Below are 21,032 nucleotides of genomic sequence, written 5' to 3'. Positions count from 1 at the left end.
GTAAAAAAGATAAATACTTAAACAAAACTTCATTCCTGTATGGAAGAACACAATTGTTTATATATATATATATATATATATATATATATATATATATATATATATATATATATATATATATATATATATATATATATATATATATATATATATATATATATATATATATATATATATATATATATATATAGTGTTGGTTGAAGTATGTGTAATTGTGTATGTTGAGATAGTTAAGGTATGGTGTAAAATGTAAATGAAAGTTGTTTCTTGTTTGAATGATGATAAATGATATAGTTTTATCCTTTTATATCTGTAATGAAAATCAACTGTTTTATAAATATCTTGAATTTTTTTTTATTTTTTTTTATTTTATGTTAATAAATTGTCAACTTGATGTTATAATGTGCTTTTATACCGTTTGGTGCAATAAATGATGTTAGATTCAAATATGAGATTTGATATTATATTGGAAATGCCTCTTTAAGAACATCTTCAACCCAAAACCAAATACCATTTTTACACCAAATTCAACCATTTGTTTTGCCACGAAAAAAGAAAGAACAAGCATCCCAAAGACCCAAACCACTTGGGTACTGGGCCAATGTGACTCAGATCACTTAACCATGTTTCATAATTGGAAAAAACGAACATACTAAACCAATAAAAAATAAGTTTATTGTAATATGTTGTATGGTAAACCACAAAAATGGCTTATTGTAACTTATGAATTAATAGTGTAAGTTGCAAAATAGCTTAATAAGTTTTGAGACTTTGAGCTAATGCAGCCAGCTTGATTCAAGAACTAGAATAACTAAAGATATCTATTACAATAACTTTTGATATATTTTACTCGACTTAAAAATATCTGTTAAACAAATTATCATTATATGTATGTATACAGCCCATCAACATATGTTGATTAAGATAGAAACATCGGTATACAGAAGATTTTTTTTTCCTATACAAGCCATCCATGTCCAAAATTTACCTGGATGGAACACGATTGAAAGCTGCGGCAAATCCATTCATGGCTCCGTAACTCTTTGAACTAAACCCTATGCAACCCAACAACCCTTGTCTGTAAGGAAGATACGTCTTCTTCCTCATCTCCTCCGCCTGTGCTCGATTGATCGTGTAATGCACTTCATGTGCTGAACGTCCCATGCTCCTCTTCCTATTCACGCCGACTCCGTTTACTGCTTTCTTTGTCGTCGTTTTAGGCGGTGGCGCCTCCGCTGTGCTGTTGCTGTTTCCATCCTCTGTTTTTGATGATTTCTTATCTTTCTTACCAGAAGAAGAAGGCGTAAAAGACAATGCGGACCACAACTTGTGGTTGCGGTTCCGTCCTTCGCTCTTGCTTCTATATAGTAATTCTTTCAGAAACACCCATCGTTTCGAGCTCCGGCCGACGGAGGATGACCGCGATGATGCACCGGACGACGGAATTTCATTATCTTCTTCAGCTCTCTGCTTCTCTTCGGCTTCCAATTCCAATTCCTCCTTGATTTCAGTAGATTCTCTTCCATCCTGAAAGTCCTCCAGCCATTGAAATGCGCTGTTCGTCCTCAACGGCGACATAGATCTAGCTCTTCTCCTTAACGGTTTTTTGGATCTGTGCCTGTCTCTGCCAAACTTTACCTCTTCATCACCACCATTTTCTCCGTTGTTTTCCAGAACGTCGATCAACGGAGCTAGGTCCTGAGGACGTTGAAGGTGAGAGGAGAGCTTCATAGGACGGATCTGGCCGTTCAAGAAGAGTTCATCAGCAGAGCTCATGGATCCGGAGGGAGCTGCTCCGCTGGTTTCTTGCCTTACCGTGAACTCGAACTCAAAGGAGCCACCCGATCCTTCTAGAGGAATAGAAGAAACGGAATCCGTTTTTGAATAGGCATGATGTGTAGGACTAGTAGGAGCACTGTAGAAGAATCCTCCTCCGTAAGAATGCGGTGGTCCACGGCCAGGACTGGACGGAGCGCTGACGTAAGGAGTAGAGGCACCGCTGTCGATGTCGTCGGCGAATGTGTAATGTTGGGTGGGATTGAAGTCGGACGACGATTGAAGGTCATGGTGTATGCTTCCATTGTTACTGCAGGTTTTGAGGAGCTCCATTCGATTTCTCCCGTGGTGATGACTGATGAGGGTTGTAAGTTGTAACGGGAGTGAGAAATAATATAAGGATAAAAAATGACTACGATCCGAAGCGGCGCCACTACCCTTCCATTATCTCTCTGTGACTCTGCCCAAAAATAATACAAGTATACAACAGGATCCTATGTTAACACTTAAATAGATCTGAACCTTTTTTTTTTTAAATATAAAAGAAGAGTAAATTACAGTTTTGGTCCATGAGGTATGCACATTTCTACATGTTTTTTTTAATATTTTTTAAAATTTGATGTCAAAGATCTTCATGGTTTCCAAACCCCTAATCTTTTAATCCTAAGAGCATCTCCAATTCATCTCAAATTTTTTTTTTTTTTCCATTTCTTCCCCTATTCTTCTCCAATCCTATCTCATTTTTGGAGATATGAATAGTATTCCCCCATATATGGGGAATACTATTCATATCTCCAAAAATGAGGTGAAGTTTGGTTGTCAATTTTAGTCTCTCTCAATTTTATTTTATACATTTTTAGTTTATTTTATCTACTAATTATAATTTAAATGCAATATTTAATCTTTATAATATCATGTTATATACTAATTTATATTAATTAATCATAAATATAGAGTTTAATTAGTAGAAGGGTGTATTTGATAATATATAGAAGTTATAAAAATAGAATATTCTAGGAATATACTTTTTGGGGTAAAAAATGGGGTAGGGTTGGAGATGAAACACTATTTATTCCATTTTTTATTTCATTTATGGGGAAAAAAATAAAGATGGGTTGGAGATGGTCTAAGATAGTTACCATTAGTCCTATTATTAAATACATGTAAAATGACAAGATTGTCGATAGATCAAATCTAAATAAACATAAAAACACAAGAGACCATTTTCGTAAAATTTACAGAAAACTCAAATAAAACCCTAAACTTAGAATCAACTTTCATGCCACTAGATGTCAAAAAGGATAAGATGAGAAGATTGTCGATAGATCAAAAAATGATAAAAACAAAGGTGATCTTGTCATTAGCCTAATGGTAAGGATAAAGCTGATGGATTTTTAAAAATAAGTTCAAATCTACAGACAAATACATACCTCAAGGACCATAACTATAATTCACTATTAAAAGAATGCGTTATTTATTTTTATTTTCCCATGTCAAATCACCTCACATGATCTCTCCATTCTCCAACATCTGTTGTGGTCCCATTTGAGATCTTCCGTTAACTCATGTATTTTTTTGTATGTTTATAGAAATTTAGCTAATTTGTAACATGTCACGTGTTAAGTCGCGACCTATGTCCATGTGACATCTATATCAAAAAAATTATTTGTTTTTTCTTTTATTATTTTAATTTTTACCCCACCATAAGTACCACGTAGTATACATTTGCCGTATAAACCCTCTCAACGAGCAAAATTCAAGCACTACAACAATGTTATTTTTAAATGAAAAACATATATATGTAAAACGATAAATTACCGACGAGCTCCATTGCATTTATTTTGAAGTTTTTATTAAAAGAGTTTCCTATGCAGAATAAGGTTCTAAAAACACGATTTAACAAAGTTTTAGTCGCGACTTGTGAGATTATAGCAATCAATACAAATCATACCGTAAGTATGAGGCTTTTATCAATGGAGATGATAAATCCATTTCTATTTTTTATCCATGTATGTAAATTTTCTTTTATACCCTTTTAAACCACCATAAAAAAAAGGAATGATTTCTCTCCCTATTTTAATTTTGCAACCTATTTTTATTTGATTTGTGTAATTGGAACCCACGTCCCTATTTTTTAATCCAACATTTAAATTTTAACTTTTACCTTATTTTTATATTTTGTTATATATATATATATATATATATATATATATATATATATATATATATATATATATATATATATATATATATATATATATAGGTTCAAATGTTTTCACTATCTATTGTGTGCATTTATAATTGATTCTGGACCAATCATTTTAGTTATTTTAAGAAAGTAATTAATGCATATTAAATGTTGAAGATAGAATTAATATTCATTATATCTTCAACATGTAATATGCATTAATTGCTTTATTAAAATAAGTAAAATGATTGGTCCAGAATCAATCATACATGCACACAATAGATAGTGAAAACAAAATAACCTAACTATATATATATATATATATATATATATATATATATATATATATATATATATATATATATATATATATATATATATATATATATATATATATAGTGACTTGAAAGGGTAACGAACTTTCGACTTTGTTCATATTTAGTCACTAAACTTTTTTTCGTAATCAATAATAAGTAAAATGATTGGTCCAGAATCAATCATACATGCACACAATAGATAGTGAAAACAAAATAACCTAACCATATATATATATATATATATATATATATAATGACTTGAAAGGGTAACGAACTTTCGACTTTGTTCATATTTAGTCACTAAACTTTTTTTTGTTATCTATTTGTCATTGAACTATTGAAACTGTTCACATTTTACTCTTATGACCGGATGTTACCGGTCATAAGGGTAAAATGTGAACAGTTTCAATAGTTTAGTGGCAAATAGATAACGAAAAAAAGTTTAGCGACTAAATGTGAACAAAATCGAAAGTTCGTTTCCCTCTAAAAATTTCAATGGCTAAATGTGAACAAACTTCCTATTGTATTATGTCTTAGTAAATTATTTATTTTTGTTTAATTGTAGCAGCATATGTTAATGAAGAAATCTATGAAATAAAAAACAAAATGTAACATCCGGATTTCCAGGTATCATAATTTAAGTATTTTTCTTTTGAGTTAAGAAGAGAGACTAAACGAGTTGACGCCTCAACTTGTCGAGTAAGGTCGCGACTGATGACTCGGATTAATGAATGGACTCGACGAGTCGGTGAGACGACTCGACGAGTTCGCGCTATTGACAAAAACCCTAAATCTTTGGGCCTGAGCCATATTTAAAGGCACTTATAGCCTTCGAAGTGAGAACCCTAGCGAGCTTGAGTGTGTAGAGTGAGAGGAAGAGTTATCTTGAGCTTTTTGGTGTGATTTTGCAAGAAAGGAGAAGAGTTCCAGCAAGAGGGACCAAGGAAGGTTATTGTTCTGAGTTATTCAAGCAAGGAGCTTCATTCTGAGGTACAAAAATGAACCCCTTTCCTTCTCTATTGTGTAGATTCCATTTTGGGGTTAGGGCTTGAATCACTTCATCTTTGGGGTTTTGAATGCCTCAAACCCCTCTTGCAAGTTTGTGTTATAGATCTGGACCCTTCTAGGTCCAGAGAGCCGAGAATATGAAGCTTTAGTAGAGTAAACCTTAGGGTTTGAAGTTAGGAATTTGGACCCTTCTAGGTCCAGAGAGCCGAGAATATGAAGCTTTAGTAGTGTAAACCTTAGGTTTTGAAGTTAGGAAGCATTTATGGGATTTTTATGGTATATATAGTTACTTTCATCTTACTCATAGATAAGAAGTATTTTATATAAATTACGTGCTATGTTGCGGATGAAACATGGGTAAATGAAATAGTTGGTGTGTGATGAAATAAAATGATGAGAGATAGATGATGATGAATAGGTGATGTACGATGAAAGGAGATACCATAACCTTAACCGGCAATGTGGCGATGTAGTCATCTACCAAAGTATAGATGGCGACCACGGACTATTCTAGACAACCCAGTAGAAACACCAGCAGGCCCATAACTTGTAGGTGATGAATTACGAGTTCAGGCGATGTTGTAACTACGTATTCATGCGATGATACTATAACCCCTTACTATGAATTATGAGTTCAAACGATGTTGTAACTACGTATTCATGGGATGTCACAAATTCTGCATGCCAAACCAATGGTCATACTTCACATCAGTGAGAATGATTCATTTTTTTGTAAAACCAAAATCAGATTGGAAATTTTGATTTTTTATTTTGGAAAATGTCAAACCATTGGTTTTTTATTTCGGTTTCGGTTTTTTGTTTTTTTTTTAAATATATTTTCAGGGTTTTGTTTTTTTTATTTCATAGATTTCTTCATCAACAAATGTTGCTACAATTTAACAAAAATAAATAATTTGCTAAAACATAATACAAGAGGAAGTTTGTTCACATTTAGTCATTGAACTTTTTAGAGGGAAACGAACTTTCAATTTTGTTTATATTTAGTCACTAAATTTTTTTTTCGTTATCTATTTGCCACTAAACTATAGAAACTGTTCACATTTTACCCTTATGACCGGTAACAGCCGGTCATAAGGATAAAATGTGAACAGTTTCAATAGTTCAATGTCAAATAGATAACGAAAAAAAGTTTAGTGACTAAATGTAAAAAAAGTCGAAAGTTCGTTACCCTTTCAAGTCATTATCTCATATATATATATATATATATATATATATATATATATATATATATATATATATATATATATATATATATATATATATATATATATATGAATAACAAAATTATTTAAAAATTTAAATAAAAAATTAAATAAAAAAAGAAATCCGAGTTATAACAAAGAAGTTATGACCCGTCGAAGTTTCGCGATGTAACCGACACGATACCGGGAAACGTAAATAGTGAATTTACGATAGAGCGAGATTTAGCCTTAGCGATCTAAATGAAAGTCGTAGAATAGGTTAAATTAAGAACATCTGTAACGACCCAAAAATACTACCCAAAAATTTCGTTTTAAAATAAGTAATAAAACCATATTCATCAAACGTCATATAAGAGTCATAAAGAATTCATCTCAAAATATCTTAACAACTGTCAAACATATCAGAGTATAAACATCCCAGGCTGAACAAATGGTGTGTGCACTGCAATCTTCCCGAGCTCCTCTTTTAAAACTGAGTACCTGAAACCAAAATTGAAAACCGTAAGCACGAAGCTTAGTGAGCTCCCCCAAACTACCACATACCATGCAATAACATATAAAGCACATACTGGGGCCTTGCCCCCTCCATCGGATCGAAGTCCGAAGCTGTCTGACTGGGACCTTGTCCCCTACATCGGACCGAAGTCCGAAGCTGACTGACTGGGACCTTGTCCCCTTCATCGGACCGAAGTCCGAATATGACTGACTGGGATCTTGTCCCTTACATCGGACCGAAGTCCGAAGTTGACTGACTGGGACCTTGTCCCCTACATCGAACCAAAGTCCGAAGCTAACTGACTGGGACCTTGTCCCCTACATCGGACCGAAGTCCGAAGCTAACTGACTGGGACCTTGTCCCCTACATCGGACCGAAGTCCGAAGCTAACTGACTGGGACCCTGTCCCCTACATCGGACCGAAGTCCGAAGCTAACTGACTGGTACCTTGTCCCCTACATCGGACCGAAGTCCGAAGCTAACTGACTGGGACCCTGTCCCCTACATCGAACCGAAGTCCGAAGCTAACTGACTGGGACCTTGTCCCCTACATCGGACCGAAGTCCGAAGCTAACTGACTGGGACCTTGTCCCCTACATCGGACCAAAGTCTGAAGCTGACTGACTGAACATAGCATAGCATAACATATCAACTAGCATGAACACATAAACCCTGTCCGAGCCACGGAGGCATCAAACATACTAACTACTGCATTAGACCGAAGTCCTGAAACTACTGCTAACTGAACGGGTCGGCGTTGTGGCCTTAGACCCGTTCCTACTGGAAGGAAACTCACCCGAGACTGCTGAACTGATACTGCTAGTCCTTGACTGCTACTTGACCCCTGACTCCGAACTGCTGCTCCACTAGCTCATCGAGCTACCAATTCCAAAATAACCCTTAGTCCAACTGACCTCCAAAGGTCAACTAGGTCCACTCTAGTCAAGGTCAAAATCCTGGTCAAAGTCAACCTTCCAGGTCAACCCTACTCGTCGAGTCCACCTAATACTTCGCCGAGTTCATATGCTCAGGGTCCTTCTATTCGCGACCCGACTCGCCGAGTCAGTCCATGACTCGCCGAGTCAACTATTTCTGAGTCCTGACCTGTCCAACTCGCTGAGTCTCCACCCGACTCACTGATTCGAGTCTTAACTCGAAGGGTTTGGGACTACACGGCCTGACTCGCCGAGTCTAAGAACAGACTCGCCGAGCACAAGGCAATCTTCAACCAACTCGTCGAGTTGTTCTTCCAACTCGCCGAGTTCATGCCTAACTTCATCCGACTCGACGAGCTGTTCATCCCCCTCGTCGAGTTCCTCCTCATCTTCAAGCTACTCGCCGAGTCTATTCAGTCCTTAATCCATGCAGTGACTTTTCGAGCCAAACAGGGCTTCCAACTTATAGATCCATACTTCTAAGGCCTATCCCCTACGTAAAGTGGCAAACTTTACGTGTAGATTAAGAGATCTAGGCTCAAAACACATTAAACTAGGGTTTATGGCAAACATACATCTTCAACATACCAAGGGTTGATACTTTAGGGGATTCTAGACCAAAACAAGCATGGATCTGAGGTAGCAACCTCAGATCTGGACTTCTAACTCGAAATGGTTACATATCATACCAAAAATGTCCAAAACTCACACATAAGAATAGATCTAGGTGCAAGGGAATCCAAGCAACAGCTTATTACCTCCAATTGGTCTGAAATGTCTGCTTAATCCCGGATCTACAGTCCCTTCTTGCACCTCCAAGGCCTTCCTTCCTTCTCCAAGCTTCAAAAGCTTCACTAAGGGTAGATCTTGCTCCAAAATGATTATGGCGGCTAGGGTTTAGTGTTCTGTGGTAGAGAGGCAGTAAAGGAACCCTAGGGGAGAGAATGAGACGTTTAAATAAGCTCCAAGTCCCGGATTTAGGGTTTTCCTTACTCAGACCAGACTCGCCGAGTCACCTTGGCCGACTCGCCGAGTTGGTCGCTTACACCTCAACCCGGATCCCGCTTGGACTCGCCGAGTCCCTCCTTGGACTCGCCGAGTCTCCCCTTAAAATTAGGGTTTTCTTTCTTTTCTTGGCTTTCCAAACTTTGGGTGTTACAACATCGATAAAAAGAACGCCCAAATCTGACTTCGTATGAGGAAGTTATGATTTTTCGAAGTTTCAGATTAGCAGTGTACAACTCGAAATTCGAATATTAGATCGAGTGATTTTTATCCGACACGACCTAAACGAGAATCGAAGATCTCGTTAAGAGTAGCGTAACGAGAAAAAGATGGGCGAAAACGGACGTCGGATGAAAAAGTTATGAGGATTTAACGAACCAATCATGTACCGGCATGTTAATAATATAAAATATAAAATCGAATCAAAATTAGCCGTCAGAGTCTAAAAGAAAGTTGTAGAGTACGTTTCCACCTTCGCGTGGATATAAAGAACGTCAAAAACGGAGATCGTATGCGAAAGATACGAATTTTTAAAGTTTAGACTCAAAGTTGCGAAACCTGTTGCTCGATCGATGACGTGGCGCAATCTGGACCCTCCATTACTGACTCAGTACCCGACTCGGATAAGTGACGCGTCGCCCCTCGCTACGCCCAGCGTCCGAGCTCAGAACGCGCCGCGTACGAAGGGTCTTCATGTGGTCCGAGAACAAGCCGCGTTGCACCATGCGAAGCTTGCCACCTGGAGGTCTGATCTGAAGCTACACCCAGCGTACCACCGAGGCTTCGCGCCTATAAAAGGCATGCGAAGTTGCCCGGATTTCACACACCTTTCCACCTTCTTTCTCTCACTAGTTTCTCTCTCTAGCTCCTCTAAACCCCCCCTAAGCCCTAGATAAAACCCCTAGCTACCGAGGGAAGCCCCGAGGCTCCCTGAGTCCCGAGAAAAAGAGTCTTTCGGTTTCGAAACGCTGCTCCAAATAAAGTTCCGGTTTTCGTTAAAATCCGCTGTAAGTGAGCTACGCTTACGCAATTTTTAATATAGCTTTCAAATAATTATAGGAATGTTATTAGGTCCTTAAAATAATTATTTGGCCTATTATTATGAGTTATATTGAGTGTTATTAACGCTTATATAATAATAATAATAATAATAATAATAATAATAATAATAATAATAATAATAATAATAGTCAGACTAATTAATTTGTCGCGGTTATCGTTAGACTAAACCCTAGTGGTATTGGTACTAGGTTTTATCAAAGGAAAATTGTTTGAGAGTATCGAAGTACTGTCCGAGTGCTGAGTCACCACCTTTCAGGTGAGTGCATAATCACTTTCAGCTTACACATAGATATGAAGTATTTTATATAAATTACGTGCTATGTGTGCATATTATCTGAATACTTGCTATCTATGCTGGATGAACATTTTTATACATGTTTTCAATGATTTAAACTGTATATGTATTTTATATCTACGAAAATGTTGGGGTAAAACATGGGTAGATGTATTAGTTGTTGTGTGATAAAATGAAATAATGAGAGGCCTCGTTATAGATGTTATTGATGATCCAGTTATCTAGCGGAGTATAGATGACGACCACGGACTATTCTAGACAGTCCAGTAAAACACTAGCAGGCTCGCAACATGTAGGTACGTGTTTATTTGAACTGTGTGCTCACCAGATGTACTCCATCCCCCACATGGTTGCCTTAAGGACATTTATTGCTGAGGAATCCCCTTAGCAATAATATCCATCCCGATGATAGTCCTTAGACTAGGTCCTTTGTGTTAGATGTTTTAGGGATGTAAAGTGAGAATAACGGGAACGTCGGGTTTGTTTGGTTTGATAAAGTTAATAAACTTATTTATTGTGGGTTGAAAACCCTATGTGCTCACTAGGCTCCCAAGCCTGACCCACTCAGTTTCTTGTATTACAGGTAGTGGCGCATGAGCATAGATGTGATGTCTTGGGATGAGAGATTAATGGATTTTAGGCCTGTAAATACGGAATAATGTAGTAAGACTTATATTGTATTGTTTATGCTTATGATCTGTATCGAACATGACAACCTGAGTCTTTTTAATAAAATACATTTCTACGGAAATGCTTTTGAAATCTTTATCATATATTGTTTTGGGACAAATTCAGCAACACTTGTATTTAAAATATTACTCTGATTTTTAAACAAAACATAAACAAAATCGGTCTTTTCTGGCCGTGAAAATGGGGATGTCATAGCTATCGATTATAAATTTAGATAGGACATAAAATAACGTTTGTTACATATTTGGTAATATGTTGAATTTGTATATTATACTAATTAGTAGTTTTATTGGCATATATTTTATAAGTTACAAATTTTATTATTTTGACGACTTCTTTATTCCCTACAAAAAAAGGGACTAACGGAGTCGATTAAACGTATATATTATGTCTATAGTTATTGGATGTGTTAAAATAAAAGTATATATACATATACATATTATATATAAAGTGAAATATAAAACAAACTAAAGCTTATATGATTCAAAGGAAAAGGCAATCAAACGATTTGGTCTAAATTTGTTAATAGAATTAAATTGTCCAAATATATAATAAAAGAAATTGAAAGAGGTTTCTTACGAATGAAGTCTTTTGACTATAAATAAACTTATTCATTAACTTTGACTTCACAATTACCAAATGTATGTGGCATTCAAATTGGTTTAAAGTAGACGTGGATATCCTTGTTAAAACACATGTTACATTTAAAGATTTATATACATGACATCGATGTAAGATATTTTACGAACGATACACTACAAATAAGAGTATCTATTGTGAGGTTTAAGCCATCATTCAAACACCACTTTTGGATGGTTCTTTCACTGGTGTGGACTACCGGAGACGAATTTTCATTCAGTTTTGGACATTATAAAGTATGCATCTACATTGGGCAATTGTCCAAAGAAAAGATGTAGATTAACTGCAATCTTATATGGAACCTTATGGTGTTTATGGATTGTCCGGAATGATAGGATTTTTAAAAAAATTGTTAGGAAGTCGGAGAGGATTGTGGCCGATGTAAAGTCACTGACATACTTGTGGGTTAAACATAGGGGAGAAAATGATAGTTTAGATTGGAGAGTATGAAAATTTTCCCTTTTATTTTGTTGATTTATTGTAAAGCATTGTGCTCTACTAGCTACTTGCAGGTGATGTTATTTCCATTAATATATATATCAATTATTGCGGGTTCAAAAAAATTCAAGCACCACTTTTAGAAAGAGTGAATACAAAATATTTAGAAGAGAGAATTTCAGATCAAGAAGTTACTATCAAAACTAACTATGATTTGAGGCTTACACCTGTTTTATCAGGTGAGTGTGTAGTCATTTTCATCTTACATATAGATATGAAATATTTTCTATAAAATATGTGCTATGTGTAATTATATAGTTTATTTGACATAGATGTTGAATAGATGTTTTATACAGTTTTAAATTGTATATGTATTTTTATCTACAAATATGTTGGGTAAAACATGGGTAGATGAAATAGTTGATGTGTGTTAAAATGATGAGAGGCCTCGATGTTGTTGTTGTTGTTATTGTTGTTGTTGTTGTTGTCATCTAGCGGAGTATAGATGACGACCAGAGACCTTTCTAGATAGTCTAGTGGAACACTAGCAGACTCGCAACCTGTACGTGTTGGTGAACTATATGTTCGCTGGTATACTTCATCCCCCTCATGGTTGCCTTATTTGACATAAATTGTTGAGGAATCCCAAAAGCAGTGTTGTCACCCCGATAAAAATCCTTAGACTAGGTCCCTTGTGATAGGTGTTTAGAGACATAAGTGAGGATAACGGGAACAGGTAATCAGGGTTATTGTTGGTTGATGAAATTAATAAATTATAACAGGTTGATGAATTTAATAAATTTATTATTATTTGTGGGTTGAAAACCTTATATGCTCACCAGGCTTCCAAGCCTAACCCACTCAACTTTTTATATTACAGGTAGTGGACCCATAGCATAGTTGGATGATGACGAGGAATTTTTGGAATATAGCTCAGTAGATGTAAATAACTGTTATAAGGCTTATAATATATTGTTTATGTTTTTGGTCTGTATCGGAACATGATATCCCGAGGTTTTGTTATATAATGAAAATATATTTCTTTAAGAAATGTTTTGATAAATTTTTATCATATTTTATTTTGGGGACAAATTCCGCAACACTTTTTGGAAGATTACTTTGATTTTATTTTAAAAGCATAAACTAAATCGGTCTTTTCTGATCGAGAAATTTGGGGATGTCACACTTCTGGATCTACAAGCTCTTCCCACGTCCTTGCTTCTTCCCAATCCTCCTTCTTCTTCAAATATGCTAAAGAACACCAAAAACTCTCAAGGAAGCTCACAAATGCACTCAAGGTGGATTTGGTTTCGAGATTAGCACAACAAGGGCAATGGAGGTTGAAGAGGTAAAGGGTTTGGGGGATTTAAGGTCCTTAAATAGGGTGCAAACCCTAAAAACTAGGGTTTGTCTCATACTCATGTACGTCATGCGTACTCCACGTATGCCCAACGTACATGGTTAAGTCTCGTGACCAGATTATGGCTAATACGCTAAGCGTACCCAATGAGTACGCCCCGTGTACTAAACAAGGGACCAATTTGAAAGAAATTTGCATTAGGGACTTAAAGACAAACTTACCAAAAACTTGAATGTTACAACTATTAAGTTGAAAGTATGTTGCTATTAATCTAATGGTATTGTTTGATGTTCAATTAATTATTGCTATTAATCTAATGGTATTGTTTGATGTTCGATTAGGTGAAAACTTGGTCATTGTTAGTTGAAAGTACATTGCTACTAATCAATGATATGGTTTGATGTTTAGTTAGATGTAAACGTGGTTATTGTTGCTTTGTAGGTTATTGTTCGCGAGGAAATGAAAGAAGACCTTCAGTTGAAACTTGAAACATGAAGAAATTAAGGCCAAACACAAGAAATTGCCAAGATGTATAATGAAATTCTAAAGTTCACTAACGGAAATAACCTACCCACCTAATCACACTTTCATACTTTTGATTTTTGTGATTTGGTATCGATATTGTAAAATCGAACATGAATTTTTAGTTTGCTAGTTGAATATTAATATTTATTTTGGTAATCGAATGTTGATGCTTTGATTTTTTTTAGTATAAAATTTGAATTACATATATAAGAAAAGTTGACTGAGTTTTGAATATTAATATTTGTTTTGGTAATCGGTGTTGAAAAAATATTTTAAGTTTGTAAAATCAGTTTATTTAAATTTTAGTTTTTTATAGTAGTTTGCAGATGTTAAAAAACAAACAGACTTTTTATTATAGATTGCAGCCGTTTGGTCAACCTTTTCTGCTTCAGAGAGTTGCAGAGGTGGTCTAAAGACTTCAAAAAAATTTGTTTCGAAAAAATAAACAATACCTTAATTAGTCTTAAACAATAGTAGTCATTCTTTTTTCCAATAAGCTCAATTCGACAAATAAACAAATAAGTGAGACATTACATATAACAACAAAATACTTTCAATTCATAACATCGGCACCTTTGATTTTTAAACATAACAGACTAATGGTGTTCCGCAGTTCCAATGGATGATATGATGCAAAAGAATACTAATATAGTAATATATCTACCACGAAGGATACTAATTTACCATGTAAACATGCAAACAACAAAATTGGAAAATAAAAATGTGTAGAGAAAAGGCATAGTCACACGCTCACATGGGAAATTCAGAGGAGCAGCTTTAGTGAGAGTGGGGAGAGGTATTATTTTATTTGTATCTTACTCCATGTCCCTGACAAACCCACGTTTCGTCATCTGTCTTTTTCGATTTTTCTTCGTTTTTCTAAATTATAATATTTCACATACTTCTTTGTATTGTAACCGACCTTTTACAAATAAATAATTTTTTTTTAAAAAAAAATTATATTAATAAAAAACAACATATTTTATCTGTTTGTGTTATAATGTTTTATTTTTATTTTCTGTAATATATAATTGAATTTTTATTTTTATTAAATACAGTTAAAACTTAAAAGTATAGTGTCAGTCAGTACTTTCATTTACTTTTTTTAATATATTGTCAGTATTTAAAAAGATTAATAGCAAGGAAATTCTCTTTTATTTGGATAAATTTGTTATTACTAAATAAAATTTCACGAATATAATCCTAATAATTGGAGAGAAATTATAAGATATTATATTTATAATATATGGACATTATAAAATCTATGGGACATTTCATATTAAAGATATTACCCCTATAAGTAAAAGCACAATGAAGGGTTTTTTTTTTTTTTTTTGAAAGAGAAAACACAATGAAGTTATTCGAACAAAAAATTAAATAATGGGTTAACCAGATTGTTACCGAAAATATAGATATAATTGACCTAACTTCTACTCATTTACCAAAATAACCATCAAATCTGAAATAGGCATTTCGGATTTGGATGGTAACTTGTTTACAAAATAAATTAATTAATTAATAATCATTCGCATCAACACTTTCCAAAAACTCATTCTACTTATGTTTAGTTTTTCAAAATTTCAGATTTGTTTATCAGATTTTAGACTTTCTTTTTTAAATTCTGAAATATTCTTTTCTTATGTCCGTAATGCTTCATCTAATTATTGAAATTTCCACATAAATATACTTTTTTGTCAAAAAAAAAAAAATTGATGTAACATTTAGTCCATAATAGACTCATTCCAGAATTGGTGGTCATTTATTTAAATGACACAAGTTGGTTATAAAAGATGTCTAGAAGTTACATTTTTTTATGAATAAGGCATATATTATGTTGGACTCCTAAGTCACAAAGTTCTTGAGGTCCAAGCAATCCAGAATATGAAAACAAAGACAAGTCGGTTTATTAGTTTCCTATTTGTAATCTAGGAACAAGTCAGTTCTAGGTTCTATAAAAAACAATTGTAATACTGAGTTATGGTTAAGAGAATTGCAATAGGTTTTGTGTGATTTTCCTAATATCAAAGAGTTATTTTGATTGCATTCTCGTTTTATTCTGGACTTGAATTGGTATCAGAGCTTATTAGAAAGAAATCATACGACAGAAACACGGAAGCAAGCGATCGACAAAAGCCATTGTCGACAAAGGATTTTTGTCAACAAAAGTTGTATCGTTTTGGTTTCTGATCGTATCTGATTTATCATCGATCTTGTCTGATTTGAATAAATCGATCAATTGAGAAATTGAAATCAATTGAAGAGAATTCAAGTTTGATCGATCACTAATCGATCAATTCAAGTTTCCAACAAACTCGTGAATAGTGTTTGATCGATTCTAATTTGAGTCAATTCTGTTTGATCGATTTTGTTTCATTGTTTAAAGTAGTAATCAATTCTTATTTTCGATTAAAGTAGTAATCGATTGAATGTTCAAGACGTGAACAGTGTTCAAACCCGTGAATAGTAACCAACCTTCAAGACGTTTTTTTTTGTTTTCAACGTTATTTTTGCCTCAAATCAGAAAGAACAGTATTCTTGCTTTTCATTAATATTAAATTAGAATTGAACAAATTCTTGTGATCAATCTTCTTTGATTTCGAGTTTTTCTTTTGATTTGAGCAATCACCATGTCGGGTGAGTCCTCGAATTCGGCACCATCCAAGGAAATCGGAGCAACCTCCGTCCGATGTTGACAGCTACAAATTACACATTTGGGGCTATGAGGATAACGGTAGTGTTAAGGATTCACAAATCTTGGGAAGTAATTGACATGGGAACCACTGCAAATATTGATAAAAAACAACTTGTGGCCATGGGACTGCTATACCAATCAATTTTGGAGAGCTTGATCGTTTTAATATGTGATCTAGATATGGCCAAGAAACTTTGGGATGTAATCAAGGCAAGGCACGCTGGAGCAGCACATGTACAAGAAACCCACTTGCAAACTCTTATGTCCGATTTCGATAGGCTCGAGATGTTGGAGACCGAATTGATAGATGATTATGCTGGAAAGTTGTCCGGAATATCAACAAAAGCAGCAGCACTAGGAGAAACGATTGAAGAATCCAAGCTCGTAAAGAAATTTCTTAAAACCTTACCTCGATCCAAGTTCATACCTATTGTTGCATCACTTGAACATGTGTTAGATCTCAATGCCATGGGATTTGAAGATGTGGTTGGAAGACTAAAAGACTATGAAGAACAAGTGTAGAAATCAATCAAAATTGTTGTTCACTAAAAAGGACCAACAAAATCGAAAGAATCAAGATAACAATAAGGGACGATGGAAGGGTTCAAATGACAAAGTAAAGGGCAATCAAAATGTAGGAAATGGAGGGTCGTCTAATGTCAAAAATACTTGTTCAACTAATGATACGGTGCGAAAGGATAAACAAAAGAAAGATCGTTCTAAAATTATTTGCTATAGATGTGACAAACCGGTTCACTTTGCATCTCAATGTCCTGAACGACTCCAAAAGTAACAAGAAGCAAATCTTTCCAAGAACGGAGATAATGATGCATCGATATTCCTTCATGAAACTGTGTTCTTAAATGAAGAAAAAGTAGTACCGTCTAGATACAACTCACAAGAAAACGATGTGTGCTACGTTGACAACGGGGCAAGTAATCATATGACAGGAAATCGTTCGTTCTTTTCCGAGCTCGATGAAGGAATAATTGGGCGGGTAAAATTTGGAGACAACTCTTGTGTGAAGATTAAAGAAAATGTGCAATTCTCTTTCATGGAAAAAAGGATCAACAACGATTGATGACGAAGATCTATTACATACCAGATCTCAAGACTAACATCGTTAGCCTTGGACAAGCAACGGAATTCGGATGCGAAATTCGAATGAAAGACAATTATCTAACGATGCACGATGAAAGTAATTGCTTTCTTATGAAGGTTCAAAGAAGTCCAATTCGTCTCTATAAGATAAAGTTAACAATTGGAATCCTTATTTGCCTTCACTCAAAGCTAAGAGAGAATATGTGGAGATGGTATACAAAACTTGGACACATTAATTTTGAGTCAATGAAACTAATGTCAAAGAAAGTTCTAGTCAAAGGGTTACCACATATCAATCATGAGAATCAATTATGTGAATCTTGCTTGGTGGGCAAGCAAACTAGGAAATCGTTCCCCACCTTGACGAAGTACAAAGCAAATCAGTCATTAGATCTAGTACACAATGATTTATGTGGACCAATTACTCCAGCTACCATGGGAGGAAAAAGGTATATTTTCACATTAATTGATGATTTCTCACGATACATGTGGATTTATCTAATGAAAGAAAAGAGTGAAGCATTTGCAAACTTCAAGAAATTCAAAGCTTTGGTGGAGAATGAAACGGGAATGACTTTGAAAATTTTTAGAAGTGATCGAAGTGGAGAATTCACATCACACGAATTTCACAATTTTTGTGATCAACATGGCATAAAACGAAATCTTACTACGCCATACATGCCTCAACAAAACGAGGTGGTGGAACGAAGAAACCGGACACTTATGGATATGACAAGAAGCTTAATGAAGGCTATGAAAGTTCCAAAATACTTGTGGGGGGAAGCAGTAAATCACTCGACAAATCTAATTAATCGCGTTTACACACAAGTCCTTGGTGATACAACTCCATATGAAAAATTGTATAAAAGAAAACCGAACTTAGAAAATGTTCAAATATTTGGGTGTCTAGCACATGCTAAAGTTGAACCGGTAAATCTCAAGAAGTTGGATGCAAGATAATAATCATTAATACATCTTGGTTCCGAACTGAGTAGGAAAGCCTATTGACTATTAAACCCGATAGCACAAAAAATAATCGTGAATCGAGACGTTATTTTTGATGAAACCAAAGGGTGGGATTGGGTTAAAGAAGCAATAACCGACAATGAAGAACCAGGCACATTCATAGTAATCAAGGAAACGATGTAAACAACGATCCAATTGAACCGATTGAATCGGATCACGAGTAAAACGGAGCGGAAGTACAAGATAATGAACAACCAAGTCCGGTCAACAATAATGTTCAACAAGGAGTTACAAACCAAAGGCCCTTGAGACCAAGAGTACCTCCAAAACAATTTCAAGATTATGAGCTTGATCTTGATAATCTCGAAGAACTTCCCCTAACAACCAATGACGAGCCGATATAGGTTGAAGAGGCGAAGAAAGAACCGAAGTGGGTCAAAGTCATGAATGCGGAAATCAATTCGATAAACAAGAATAATGCTTGGACTCTTGTGAACAAGCCTATGGGGGTGAAGCCAATCGGACTCAAATGGGTGTTCAAATTGAAGAAAAATGCAGACGACACCATTAATAAATATAACGCAAGGTTGGTTGCTAAAGGTTACGTGCAACAACCCGATATTGATTTTCAAGAAGTATTTACTCTGGTAGCTCAAATCAAAACCATCTGTTTCCTCATAGCCATAGCCGCTACTAATGGGTGGGAGCTACATCACTTAGATGTTAAAATGCGTTCTTGCATGGAGAATTAAGAGAAATCGTTTATGTGTCACAACCGAAAGGCTATATAAAGAAAGGCAACAAGCATAAAGTATATCACCTTACAAAAGCACGATATGGTATAAGACAAGCACCTTGAGCATAAAACGCGAAGCTTGACAGGATTTTGAAGAGCATGAAATTTCAAAAGTGCATGAAAGAACCATCGGTGTACCGGAAAAACGAAGGAACTAACTTTGTTAATTTTAACTATTTATGTTGATGATTTATTTGTCACAGGTACAAATTTGAGCATGATTAAAAGATTCAAGATGGAGATGTCAAAGAACTTTAAAATGTCGGATCTTGGAAGACTAACTTACTACCTTGGCATTGAAGTTAAACAAGAAGAATCGGGGATTTATATAAATCAAAAAGCATATGCTCGACACATTCTAAAAGATGTTGGTTTACATGATTCCAATCCGACCCACATTCCAATGGAACCGGGAAATAAATTGTTGAAGGCCGAAGATAAACCCGAAATCGACCCAACACAGTATCGAAAGGTGGTAGGATGTCTTAGATATCTCTTGCAAACAAGACCCGATATCGCATATGCGGTTGGAGTTGCTAGCCGATACATGCAAAGTCCAAGAGAATCACATGGTGGTGTAATCAAACACATTCTAAGGTACTTACGAGGAACAACAGGATACGAAATCAAGTACGAGAGGATGGGACAAAACCGACTCATTGGTTATAGTAATGATAGTCACAATATTGACCCGAATGACGGAAAAAGCACAATCGTTCACATTTTACAGGTCGTCTCCGATAACATGGTGTTCAAAAAAGCAAAATATCGTTGCTTTATCATCTTGGGAGGCAGAGTTCATGGCAGCCATCGTGGCTGCATGTCAAGCAATATGGCTTCAAGATTTGCTAGGAGAAATCATGAACAAAACGCAAGAGAAGGTGGTTCTAAGAGTTGATAAAAAGTCGGCTATCGAACTAACAAAGAATTCCGTTCTTCATAGGATGAGTAAACACGTCAACACGAGGTTTCATTTCATTCGCAATTGTGTTGAAAACGAACAAGTAGAGGTAGAGTACATTCCCAATGAAGAACAAAAGGGGCGGACATTCTTACCAAACCACTAGTTCGAACCAAGTTCAAGGAAATACAGAGTTTGATCAGGATCGAAGACGTCTCTAGAAGGACTTAGAGATTTAAAGGTGATTGTTGGAATCCTAAGTCACAAAGATCTTGGGGTCCAAGCAATCAAGAATATGGAAACGAAGACAAGTCTTTTTATTAGTTACCTAATTATAATCCAGGAACAAGTCGGTTCTAGGTTCTATATAAACAATTGTAATACCAAGTTATGATCAAGAGAATTGTGATAAGTTATGAGTGATTTTCCTAATATCAAGGAGTTATATTTTATTGCATTCTCATTTTATTTTGGACTTGATATTATTGCATACAAAATGGAATGTTGCTAAATTGCATAAAACAAGAAAATGAGACAAAACACGATGATGACCTTCTCCTCCCTCATACAAACAATAGGAAACAACAATTCAGATCATAACTCCAACTAAACCCTTCAC

General features: G+C 35.2%; 1 protein-coding gene across 1 annotated transcript; it reads right to left on the bottom strand.

Annotated features, from left to right (window-relative positions):
• Positions 1-824: 824 nt before the first annotated feature.
• On the bottom strand, positions 825-2,268 carry LOC111908719 (uncharacterized). The gene has a single exon (XM_023904523.2). It carries the CDS (start codon positions 2,107-2,109, stop codon positions 985-987), a length of 1,125 nt encoding a protein of 374 aa, XP_023760291.1. The 5' UTR covers positions 2,110-2,268; the 3' UTR covers positions 825-984.
• Between the last annotated feature and the right edge of the window lie 18,764 nt (positions 2,269-21,032).

The sequence above is a fragment of the Lactuca sativa genome, chromosome 5 (genome assembly GCF_002870075.4).
Source record: "Lactuca sativa cultivar Salinas chromosome 5, Lsat_Salinas_v11, whole genome shotgun sequence".
Lineage (NCBI taxonomy): Eukaryota > Viridiplantae > Streptophyta > Magnoliopsida > Asterales > Asteraceae > Lactuca > Lactuca sativa.
Note: the sequence above shows the minus strand (reverse complement) of the source record. Positions and strands in the feature narration are given on the sequence as shown.